Here is a 12,224-nt window from a genome sequence, read left to right on the forward strand (position 1 = left end):
AGCCAAGAAAATGTTGGCATTTCAGTCGTTTGATCAGAGCTGAGAAGGTACAGAGATCTTTCCAGAGGGCAGAGTGGAGGGCAGCAGAAAGATGGGTTGGCCCGGGCGTAGTTGGATGAGAGACGTCACAGAACAGGATGGAGATGAGCGATGGTGAATGTGGGAGGAAGGTGTAAGGTAGACAAGTGTGACATACCATGACAGCTGATCTCCTGGCAGGAGCAGCAGCAGCAATTATGCACCGGTATACCCCACAGGACACACTGAAATATTGATCAAACGTAGGACAGAGAGGAGAACGTGAGGCAGTAACTTAATCGGGGATTATCCTTGCACATCTCCAGTTGTGATTGTTCAGCTGCAGTGTAACCTGCACCTGTCGATTAAATCACTGCGTTGCTGCTTGCTTCTAATCAAAGACTATGGCGCATGCATGCTGGGCTGAATGGTCTCCTTCTGTAGTCATAACATGTGCACCTTTCAATGCGTATATGAATGTGCGTCATTCCTTCACAAGCCCACAGAATGTGAAGAGGTGGCGCTGTTATGTGATGGGAGAATGGAGCTGCCAATGGGGAAATCACTGGATGATAAAGCTTGGAAGATAGGCAAATGATTTTACCATTAAATATACGAGTCAGATTTCCATGGAACAATCACCAATGTAATGTGCGCCTTTCCGATACGACCGCTGAATGGTCACGCGTTACCCCAATGGACCCCAGAACACAGGTCGCCATCAGCTCATTCAGAAAAATCCTAAGGAGAGTAAAATAACCGACTGCCAGAACCTGAGCGGTTATAAAGGAAACATTTGCTCAATTGAATTCACTTTCGGGTTTAGTGAAGGACATGGACAACTGGGCAAAGCTCAATGTGCAAAAGACAAAGAGCTTGAATGGATTTGGTGGGGTGGAGACAGAGCCCTTCCCTCATTGTTATACTTCCTCTGCAGTATTAAAATAAACACTCCCTTTGGAGAACAGACACAGCCAGAGCCTTAATACACCAGGCCCTAACAGGGTCTTTACAAATCCACAATTAGCAGGTTTTATTTACAAGGTTAAAAAGTTGGCAGACCCTGCAACACAGCTTCAGAAGGTCTAACTAGTGTGCTCATTAACAGCTGCCATCTGTGCAAGACCTTTAAGGTTAGGCCCAGAAATCTCTGCAGCACCATTAATCGATGGGAGATGGTTGTCAAGGCAGCCATCAGGCTCTCGTGGAAAGACCAGTCATCAAGCCTGGACTGTGCACTGTAAGCAAGACTAAACCTGACAAAATCAACTCAAAACAATGTCACCTGATCTCAGGCTTAGTCATCATGTCTTCCCAGTTGAGGCAGTTCACTATCAGCTTAAAGAAGAAACTGGAAGCTAAGTATAACATCCCGGCTGCCACAGTGAAAAACAGGAGTCAACTCAGCTCGGGGAACAGGAGTCAACTCAGCGGGGGCGGGGCGGGGGCATGAGGCAGAAAGGCGGGAATGGGGAGTGGGGGAAATGGGAATGGGGAGTGGGGGAAATGGGGAGTGCAGGAAATGCGGATGGGGAGTGGGGGAAATAGGGAGTGAGGGAAATGGGCAGTGAGGGAAATGAGGAGTGAGGGAAAGGGGGAGGTGGGAAATGGGGAGGTGAGGGAAATGGGAATGGGGAGTGGGGGGAAACGGGAATGGGGAGTGGGGGAAACGGGGAGTGGGGGAAACGGGAAGTGGGGGAAACGGGGAGTGAGGGAAACGGGGAGTGCGGGAAATGGGAAGTCGGGGAAATGGGGAGTGGGGGAAATGGGGAGTGGGGGAAATGGGGAGTGAGGGAAATGGGAATGGGGAGTGGGGGAAAAGGGGAGTGGGGAAATGGGGAGTGAGGGAAATGGGGAATGAGGGAAATGGGGAGTGAGGGAAATGGGGATGGGGAGTGTGGGAAATGGGGATGGGGAGTGTGGGAAATGGGGATGGGGTAACGGGGTGGGGAATGGGGAACGGGGTGGGGCGAGGGGTAATGGGGTGGGGAGAGGGGAAACGGGTGGTGGGTGGGGAAACGGGGTGGGGGTGGGGAACGGGGGGTGGCGGGTGCAGGGTGGAAGGAATTACGTTACAAATCAAATATTTGGATGAAAGGGAAAACCTGTTTAGTGGAGGAGGCACCCGGGATAGAAAGCAAAAACAGAATAAAGTTATCTAATTAAATGTTTAAAAGCCTAAAATTTGTCTGAGGAAGCAAAGCTGCGGAAGTTTCACAGTCCAAAGGGTCCTGGGCTAAACCTGGAATTAAGGGGCAACCTGAGGATCAGTCCTGACTTCCGCATTGTGGACAATGGGATATGTACCAGACAGGAATCAAGCACAACCAGTGAATGGCAAACCTCACACCAATTGTGGGACTGTCTCCAGTGTCGGGGCAATTCCCTACCTTTACGTCTCCACGCACATCTTATTACACTTAGATTGGCGAGCAGTCATCCTGAAGTAGGACTTGTTAAGAGTGTGGCTTTTAGGCTCCATCAAAGCTCTGGGCTTGCCCTTATCCATTTAAGTCTGTTCATGCTTTTACCAACTATCCAAGTCAATCCGTCAATTATTAGTATCAGCCTGCGGTTGCAAGCTAGGGTGCTGCCTATCTAGGATTTGTTTAAAGTTAGGCAGTGATCCGGAATTGTCCAGGCAGGTTCTTGAGTTTATGGGCAATTCGTATTTCAGGTCTTTTTAGCGAAGAGCTCGTTATGATTCGATACAGGGAGGAGATCGCAGTTCAGCATCATCTTTTAAAAAGAGAGTTCATTATAGGTTACAGCAAGCTAATGAGTTAACACCCACTTTTACAAAGTCAGATTTTTTGATTTTCCACCAGTGCCTTGGGTCGGAATAAAAACCATGCAGGCTCGCTCAAAAGGATTAACCTTGAAAACCCCTACAGCGGGCAGCTGGATTAGAACACTCAATTCTAGGCAACCAGACTGATGAGAGTTAGCACCAAAGTGGGGCAATTCTACACTGCCCTTGGACGTGGAAGGGAACTGAATTGAGAAAAACAAATTGCAGGTCACTTAGAGATTCATCTAAAAAACACAGCGGAGCCGTTCCTTTAAAAAAAAAACACAGATATGCTGAATGTCTTCACGCAAAAATTAAAATGACTAAGGTTTGGCGGAAGTTTGGTTAAAGTCCACAGCAAGGTACTGTGGAACGGTGAGGAGTGAGAGAAGAAATAAACTGTATGAGGATGTCTCGCCCACATGGGGGTGTCCATTGTTTCGTTTTTAATTTAGCCCTGTATAATTAAATGCTATAAAAATAAAGTTACTTTATAACAGGTTTAAAAACCCAAGTACGCATGCTAAACGAAAAAATAAACTATTAGTAAACTGTGCCACAGGTGGGGATGGACCTGGATGTGAATGTCGTTCAGAGCAGACAAAAAAGCAGCATCAAAATTTACATATAATACTTTTTCTTGTTTTTTTTTTTCCCTTCTTATTTTTTTTTAGAATGTAGACAACACCAACCAGCAAGGGACTGGCAAAAAGATCTCAAATCGGTATAAACAAATGCAGACACAAACGCTTCACGTTTTTTTTTTTGTACAAGGCTTATCTTTGTGTTTTCTGTTCATTAGCTTCTTTTCTCCACTGCCTTTCAATTTTTTTCCCCCGGAAATTCTCCCTGGCTATAGCACGTCTTCCATAAAGCTGGTATCCAGGTGCTGGATCAGCACTCGCAGGAAGGACATCTCTTTCCGCGTGTTCTCGAATATGATCCGGGGGTTATCAGACTGGCAGCGGAGGCAGTTGGGGGCCATGACCATGGCAAGGTTGTTGACGTCCATCTTGGTAACAGAGACGTTGGCTGGTTGGACGAAGATCTAATTGGAGGGGGTCAAACAAAAAGAGAAAACGCAATGAACGTTTCTATTCAACCCACGTGTCTCAGGGTGCACTTGGCCTCGATTGAGATCCGGGGGGGGGAGGTGTGTGTGTGTTGGTGGGGAAGAGGAGGAAGTGGACTTTACATCGCAATTCTTTCCTCTCTCTGATCCTCCATCGAAGCACGCTGACTGTGTAGACACAGGAGGAGGCTGTTCAGCCATTGCAGTCTACACTCCAGTGCAGGACTGAGGGTGTGTGGCACTGGTGGAGGTGCTGTTTTGAAGATATTAGATACAAATCTGGGTCCTGGAGTAGGCCATTCCATCAGATCATGGACGATCTGTATCTCAACTCCATTTACTCATCCTGCTTCTGTAATCCCTAATGCCTTCCAAAAATCTATCAAACTCCAGATTTGGAATATTTTATTGAGCCCCAGTGTCAACAGCTTTTTGGGAGAACAGATTCCAAATTCCATCACCCTACGTGGAAGAACAGCTTCCTGACATTGGCCGTGATTCTCCGGTCGCATTGTGTTCTCGATTGATCACAACGCGGCCGTAGAATGTCAGGAGAATCTTGCAGCGAGCCTCCCGACAGGCTCCGCGCCTCCCGGGATTCTCTGGAGTCCCGCGGGATGTCGGAATTGGAACCCCAGCCCAAATGTGCGGGGCCGAATGACACACGCAGAATTAGGTCGTAAACCTACTTCCGACCTCCCTGCGCATGATCCACCGGCATCCCTCGATTCTTCGGCCTCCCCAGGGAGGCTGCTGCTGGGCGCTGATCAGTAATGGTCCACACAAACGTGGACCAGGCGGAAAGGCACCCGAGGGAGGGGGGGGGGGGGGGCGGTCTCCTGGGCCATCGGAGACCCCTGGGTGGTCAGGAAGGCTCCCTTCCCTTTCCCTGGAATATAGGTACCTTGGTACTGCCCAGCTGATACATTGGCACTGCCAGAAGGTGCCCGGATGGCACTGCCAAGCCAGCAGGAGCACTGCCTGGGTGCCAAGGGCCCGGGGAGATGGGGCTTTAAAAACTTACCTTACAGGAGAAGCGGCCTTCAGTTTTTCAGCGGCAGCAGCGAGAGCAGTAACCAGGGGTCTGTCGGGAAGGTAAGTTTCCCGCTTTAAAAACTTACCTTACAGGAGAAGCGGCCTTTGTTTTTTTAAACTAACTTTTTTTTTGGGAGTTGTTTGTTTTTGTTTCAGAGCAGCAGGAAACCGGAAGTCAGCCATGGGCATTTCTGAGAAGGTGTGTAGTACCTGTATATAAGTTGGGCGGTTGCTAAACCCGAGACACTACACTTGTAGTGTCCCCCACCCTTCCACCTCCTCTAACCTAAGGGGCTGAGTGAATATCAGGTAAGCTCTTCCTTTCTTTTTCTTGTTTTATCTAGAGGGGATGGCACGGAAGGCAGTGCAATGTTCCTCCTGCAGAATGTTTGAGGTGAGGGACACCGACAATGTCCCAGCTAATTTCACCTGTGGGAAGTGCACCCATCTCCAGCTCCTCAGAAACCGTGTTAGGGAACTGGAGCTGGAGTTGGATGAACTTCGGATCATTCAGGAGGCAGAGGTGGTCATAGATAGAAACTTCAGGGATGTAGTTACTCCGAAGAATTAAGATAGATGGGTGACGGTGAGAGGGGCTGGGAGGAAGCAGTCAGTACAGGGATCCCCTGTGGTCGTTCCCCTTAGTAACAAGTATACTGCTTTGGATACTGGTGGGGACGACGACGTACCTGGGATAAGCTATGGGGTACAGGTCTCTGGCACAGAGTCTGTCCCTGTTGCTCAGAAGGGAAGAGGGGAGAGGAGTAGAGCGTTAGTCATTGGAGACTCCATAGTTAGGGGGATAGATAGGAGATTCTGTGGGAACGAGAGACTCGCAGTTGGTGTGTTGCCTCCCAGGTGCCAGGGTCTGTGATGTCTCAGATCGTGTTTTCGGGATCCTTAAGGGGAAGGGGAGCAGCCCCAAGTCACCACATAGGCACCAATGATATAGGTAGGAAAAGGGATAGGGATAGGGACAGGAATTCAGGGAGCTAGGGTTGAAACTTAGATCTAGGTCAGACAGAGTTATTATCTCTGGGTTGTTACCTGTGCCACGTGCTAGCGAGTCGAGGAATAGGGAGAGAGAGCAGTTGAACACGTGGCTACAGGGATTGGGCAGGAGGGAGAGTTTCAGATACCTGGATAATTGAGGCTCATTCTGGGGTAGGTGGGTCCTCTACAAACGGGATGGTCTACACCTGGACCAGAGGGGTACTAATATCCTGGGGGGGGGGAATTTGCTAATGGTCTTCGGGAGGGTTTAAACTAATTCAACAGGGGATTGGGAACCTGGGGCTGGATTCTCCCCTACCCGGCGTGACGGAGGGTCCTGGCGTAGGGGAGTGGCGCCAACCACTCAGGGGTCGGGCCTCCTCAAAGGTGGGGAATTCTCCCCACCTTTGGGGGCCAGCCCCGCGCCGGAGCGGTTGGCACCAGAAGACTGGCGCAAAAAACCGGCGCCCCCGGCAGCGGGGCTGGCCGAAAGGCTTTCGCCGGTCGGCGCATGCGCCGGTGGTGACGTCAGCGGCCAACTGCCACTGACATCACCACCGGCGCATGCGCGATGTGGGGTTCTCTTCCGCTTCCGCCATGGCGGAGAAATAGTGCACCCAGGGCACTGGCCCGGAGTCTGAGCGGGGGGCCCCGATTGCGGGTCTGGCCATCGTGGGGGCACCCCCCCCGGGGTCCGATCGCCCTCCCCCCCCCGCCCCCCCAGGACCCCGGTGGCCCGCTCGCGCCGCTGAACCCGCCTTTACAGAGGTGGTTCAAACCTCGGTGGCGGGAGAGGCCTCCCAGCGGCGGGAGTTTGGCCCATCCGGGCTGGAGAATCACCGCAGGGGCCTCGCCGATCGGAGTGGCGAGATTCCGCCGCCGCCACTTCCCGGGTGGCGGAGAATCTCTGCCACGGCGGGGGCCGGATTTTCGGCGGCCCCAGGCGATTCTCCGACCCTGCTGGGGGTCGGAGAATTTCGCCCCTGAATTGTAGCTCCAGTATACAGGAGGTTGAGAGTAGTGAGGTCATGAGTAAGGTTTCAAGGTTGCAGGAGTGTACCGGCAGGCAGGAAGGTGGTTTAAAGTGTGTCTACTTCAACACCAGGAGCATCCGGAATAAGGTGGGTGAACTTGCAGCATGGTTTGGTACCTGGGACTTTGATGTTGTGGCCATTTCGGAGACATGGATAGAGCAGGGACAGGAATGATTGTTGCATGTTCCAGGGTTTAGATATTTCAGTAAGCTCAGGGAAGGTGGTAAAAGAGGTGGAAAGGTGGCATTGTCAGTCAAGGACAGCATTACGGTGGCAGAAAGGAAGTTTGATGAGGACTCGTCTACTGAGGTAGTATGGGCTGAGGTTAGAAACAGGAAAGGAGAGGTCATCCTGTTGGGAGTTTTCTATAGGCCTCCGAAAAGTTCCAGAGATGTAGAGGAAAGGATTGCAAAACTAATTCTGGATAGGAGCGAATGTAACAGGGTAGTTGTTATGGGGGACTTTAACTTTCCAAATATTGACTGGAAACGCTATAGTTCGAGTACTTTAGATGGGTCCGTTTTTGTCCAATGTGTGCAGGAGGGTTTCCTGACACAGTATATAGATAGGCCAACAAGAGGTGAGGCCACATTTGATTTGGTACTGAGTAATGAACCAGGACAGGTGCTAGATTTGGAGGTAGGCGAGGACATTGGTTATTGTGACCACAATTCAGTTACGTTTAATTTAGTGATGGAAAGGGATTGGTATGTACCGCCGGGCAAGAGTCAAGATAAAGATGCTTGGCAATAAGGGTAAAGTAGTAGCATGGATAGAGGATTGGTTAATTAATAGAAAGCAAAGAGTTGAGATTAATGGGTGTTTCTCTGGTTGGCAATCAATAGCTAGTGGTGTCCCTCAGGGATCAGTGTTGGGCCCACAATTGTTCACAATTTACATAGATGATTTGGAGTTGGGGACCAAAGGCAATGTGTCCAAGTTTGCAGATGACACTAAGATGAGTGGTAAATCAAGAAGTGCAGAGGATACTGGAAGTCTGACAGAGGGATTTGGATAGGTTAAGTGAATGGGCTAGGGTCTGGCAGATGGAATACAATGTTGACAAATGTGAGGTTATCCATTTTGGTAGGAATAACAGCAAAAGGGATTATTATTTAAATGATGAAATATTAAAACATACTGTGCAGAGAGACCTGGGTGTGCCAGTGCATGAGTCGCAAAACGTTGGTTTACAGGTGCAACAGCCGATTAAGAAGGCAAATGGAATTTTGTCCTTCATTGCTAGAGGGATGGAGTTTAAGACTAGGGACGTTATGCTGCAATTGTATAAGGTGTTAGTGAGGCCACACCTGGAGTATTGTGTTCAGTTTTGGTCTCCTTACCTGAGAAAGGTTGTACTGGTGCTGGAGGGTGTGCAGAGGAGATTCACTAGGTTAATCCCAGAGCTGAAGGGGTTAGATTACGAGGAGAGGTTGAGTAGACTGGGACTGTACTAGTTGGAATTTAGAAGGATGTGGGGGGGGGGGGGGGTCTTACAGAAACGTATAAAATTATGAAGGGAATAGATAGGATAGATGCGGGCAGGTTGTTTCCACTGGCGGGTGAAAGCAGAACTAGGGGGCATAGCCTCAAAATAAGAGGAAATAGATTAAGGACTGAGTTTAGGAGGAACTTCTTCACCCAAAGGGTTGAGATCTATGGAATTCCTTGCCCAGTGAAGCAGTTGAGGCTCCTTCATTAAATGTTTTTAAGCTAAAGATAGATAGTTTTTTGAAGAATAAAGGGATTAAGGGTTATGGTGTTCGGGCCAGAAAGTGGGGCTTAGTCCACAAAAAATCAGCCATGATCTCATTGAATGGCGGAGCAGGCTCGAGGGGCCAGATGGCCTACTCCTGCTCCTAGTTCTTATGTTCTTATGTTGTTAATTTATCTTTATTTTACAGCCCAGAAATAAGCCATTCAGCACAACTCACCAATGCTGGCATTTATGCTACACGAGCCTCCCTTCCCAGACTTTATCTAATCCTAACATCACATCCATCTACTCTTCGCTGCGCCCCCCATTCATTCACCAAGATTTCCCTTAAGTGCATCAACTTACGCTTGTTCTTGCCTTCAGTGCATATTAATGAGATGCAAACTAGTGACTTTGCACACACTTATTTGCCCGAAATAAACCGGGCACATCAAACACTATGATTGGCATTGCTGGAATTGACCGGAATGTAAATGGGAAATGATTACGGCAAGAAGTGGGCATGGGAATAGTCTGCAGCAATGACTGTACCTGTAGAAAGCGGATGAGGTAGCCGAGTACCAGCCGGTTGAGCTTGGGTAGGGAGTGGACGACTGCGATCGCTGCCTCTGGATTTTCGTAATGGGTGATGGACTGCTCGTAAAACTCGTGAGGGATGAGTGGGTCCTCCAGCTCACGGTACCATAATTTCAACAACGAGGCTGTCAGGAGTGTGGAAAAGGAAGAATGAGAAAAATATCCATTTTAATCCGATTACAATTAGCTGAATCCAAACTCTGGTCTCTACGTATGGCGAGTTATCCACTTTTAAAACTTTGGGCATGATTTTCTGGTGATACAATCCAATCTGGAACTAATCATAAAATTTGAACAAATTTGGTCAGGTCTAAATGGACAAATAGGCCCAAGTTTGTTACAATGTGGGCTTGCTCCTAAATGCTCTCTTCCTGCACTCATGGCAAAATGTGATTCCACAGTTCAGTTTACAATTGCTGGGAGCTAGAACCAAAGTTCTGATGAGAAGTTGACCTGAAATATTAACTCTGTTCCTCTCTTCACTGATGTTGTCTGACCTGCTGAGTATTTCCAGCATTCTCGGTTTTGCAGTATTTTCTGTTTCTGTTATCCAGCACTTTACCAACCTGAAATCTCTACCAGCCAGAATTTCTGTCCAGTTTGTTTTTTGACTGGAGATGCCTTCCCATCACTCAGGAGCTGACACTAGCGCTTGTTCCCCGCCAGTCTCATTGACACTCAACTGCTAAAAGCTGTCAAACTCACGGGTAGTTGTTAATGGCAGTCTGCCCTCGCTCTGATCTCATCCTCCCACAGCTCTGCAACACCATGTTCCCTTGGCGCCACTCTCTCGATTCGCGTGCTCCTACATCTCTTGTGAGACCTCAACACCCACATCACAAAGTGGCACGGTGGCACCGTGGTTAGCACTGCTGCTTCATGGCGCTGAGGTCCCAGGTTCGATCCCTGCCCCGGGTCACTGTCCGTGTAGAGTATGCACATTCTCCCCGTTTTTGCGTGGGTCTCACCCCCACACCCCAAAGATGTGTAGGTGAATTGGCCATGCTAAATAATAATAATTTTTATTACTGTCACAAGTAGGCTTACATTAACACCACAATCAAGTTACTGTGAAAATCCCCTAATCGCCACATTCCAGCGCCTGTTCGGGAACACTGATGGAGAATTCAGAATGTCCAATTCACCTAATAAGCACGTGTTTCGGGACTTGTGGTAGGAAACCGGAGCACCCAGAGGAAACCCATGCAGACACGGGGAGAACGTGCAGACTCCGTACAGACAGTGACCCAAGCCAGGAATCGAACCTGGGACCCTGGAGCTATGAGGCAACAGTGCTAACCACTGTGCTACAGTGCTGCCCAATTGCCCCTTAATTGAGAAGAAAATAGAAATAATTGGGAACTCCAAGTTAAAAAAATTACCCACATCACCATGCGATCAGCCAAGAGCTTTCTGATTGGTTGAAAACGTGGAACTCTCAGGTGACCAGTAGTCCTCTTGCATGGTGGGTAATAGAAATGTTATTACATTTGGCTTCTGAGATATAATATGATGCAGAGAAAACAATCCTCCCACTGATGTATACCGGATTGGACAAAAGATGCTTCTCACTTCAGAATATGACTAAACATTCCACACACTTCCAAAAATAATAGTAATTTGTACAGCCTCTCTAAAGTTGTAAAATACGTTCAGTTGCTTCACAGGAGTGCAGTCAGATAAATAATTGACGCAAAGGAGCAGACATTAGTGCAGTAACAGATTGTATTATTGTACAGGATTATTCACAAATAGAATTACTTCTAAAAAGAAAACGTTATTCATATGATATTGAACAGCTGAGCTGAGGTCTGGAGAGAGAATACGAAGGATTAATGAGGGATTAATCAAACAAGTCCCTTTCAAATTCTTCTCACAGAACTTGAAATGCTGCATTACTCAAAAGGAATAAGTGATCGTTCTCATCGGCAGAAGTGGAGCAAGCAGTTTGAGCTCAGATCGTTCCTGTGTGTCACAGTGAGGCACACCAGTCAGTCATAACCGGCAGTTCTGAAGTCCATGATTCCACGGTTTTAAAAGCAGCCTGACCTGATGAACTTACACCGTCTACAAAACAACAACTTGTGTTTCGATAGCACCTTTAACATAGCCAAACAGCACAGAAGGCACTTCACAGGAGCTAAGAAGATATGTATCTATGTAAGAAGGTAAAACTTGACAGTACTTTTTTTATTTGTTCATTAGATGTGGGTGTCGCAGGCTGTGCCAGCATTTATTGCCCATCCCTAATTGCCCCAGCAGTTAAGAATCAACCTGTGGGTCTGGAGTCACGTGTAGGCCAGGCCAGGTAACGACAACAGATTTCCTTCCCTAAAGGACATTAGTGAACCAGGTGGGTTTTTCTGACAATCGACAATGGTTTCATGGTCATCATGAGCAGCAGGGTAGCATGGTGGTTAGCATAAATGCTTCACAGCTCCAGGGTCCCAGGTTCGATTCCCGGCTGGGTCACTGTCTGTGTGGAGTCTGCACGTCCTCCCCCTGTGTGCGTGGGTTTCCTCTGGGTGCTCCGGTTTCCTCCCACAGTCCAAAGATGTGCGGATTAGGTGGATTGGCTATGCTAAATTGCCCGTAGTGTCCTAATAAAAGTAAGGTTAAGGGGGGGGGGGGGGGGGGGGGTTGTTGGGTTACAGGTATAGGGTGGATACGTGGGTTTGAGTAGGGTGATCATGGCTCGGCACAACATTGAGGGCCGAAGGGCCTGTTCTGTGCTGCACTGTTCTATGTTCTATGATGCTTTTAGTTCCAGACTTTAATGGAATTCAAATTTCATCATCTGCAGTGGCGGGATTTGAACCTGGGACCCCAGAGCAGTACTCTGGGTCTCTGGATTACTAGTCCAGTGACAGTACCACGATGCCACCGCCTCCCCGACATAAGGAGATATTAAGAGCATTGTCAACGGGTTTAAGGAACATTTTAAAGATGGAAAGGGACAGACCGCTCCTTGTGGTGGGTGAAATGGCT

The 12,224-nt window shown here is 48.5% G+C and overlaps 1 protein-coding gene across 8 annotated transcripts in view; it reads right to left on the minus strand.

The window, feature by feature from the left end:
• Positions 1–2,064: 2,064 nt before the first annotated feature.
• arhgap39 (Rho GTPase activating protein 39) overlaps positions 2,065–12,224 on the minus strand; it is a 632,129-nt gene continuing 621,969 nt past the window's right edge. For all 8 annotated transcript variants that reach the window (XM_038798609.1, XM_038798606.1, XM_038798607.1 and 5 more), the window contains 2 exons: positions 9,192–9,361; positions 2,065–3,857 (listed from right to left, as the gene is read on the minus strand). In XM_038798609.1, the coding sequence (XP_038654537.1) occupies positions 3,663–3,857; positions 9,192–9,361 (365 nt within the window). In that variant the 3' untranslated portion in view covers positions 2,065–3,662. The remainder of the gene's footprint in view (positions 3,858–9,191; positions 9,362–12,224) is intronic.

The sequence above is a fragment of the Scyliorhinus canicula genome, chromosome 5, assembly GCF_902713615.1.
Source record: "Scyliorhinus canicula chromosome 5, sScyCan1.1, whole genome shotgun sequence".
In the NCBI taxonomy this organism is placed as follows: Eukaryota; Metazoa; Chordata; class Chondrichthyes; order Carcharhiniformes; family Scyliorhinidae; genus Scyliorhinus; species Scyliorhinus canicula.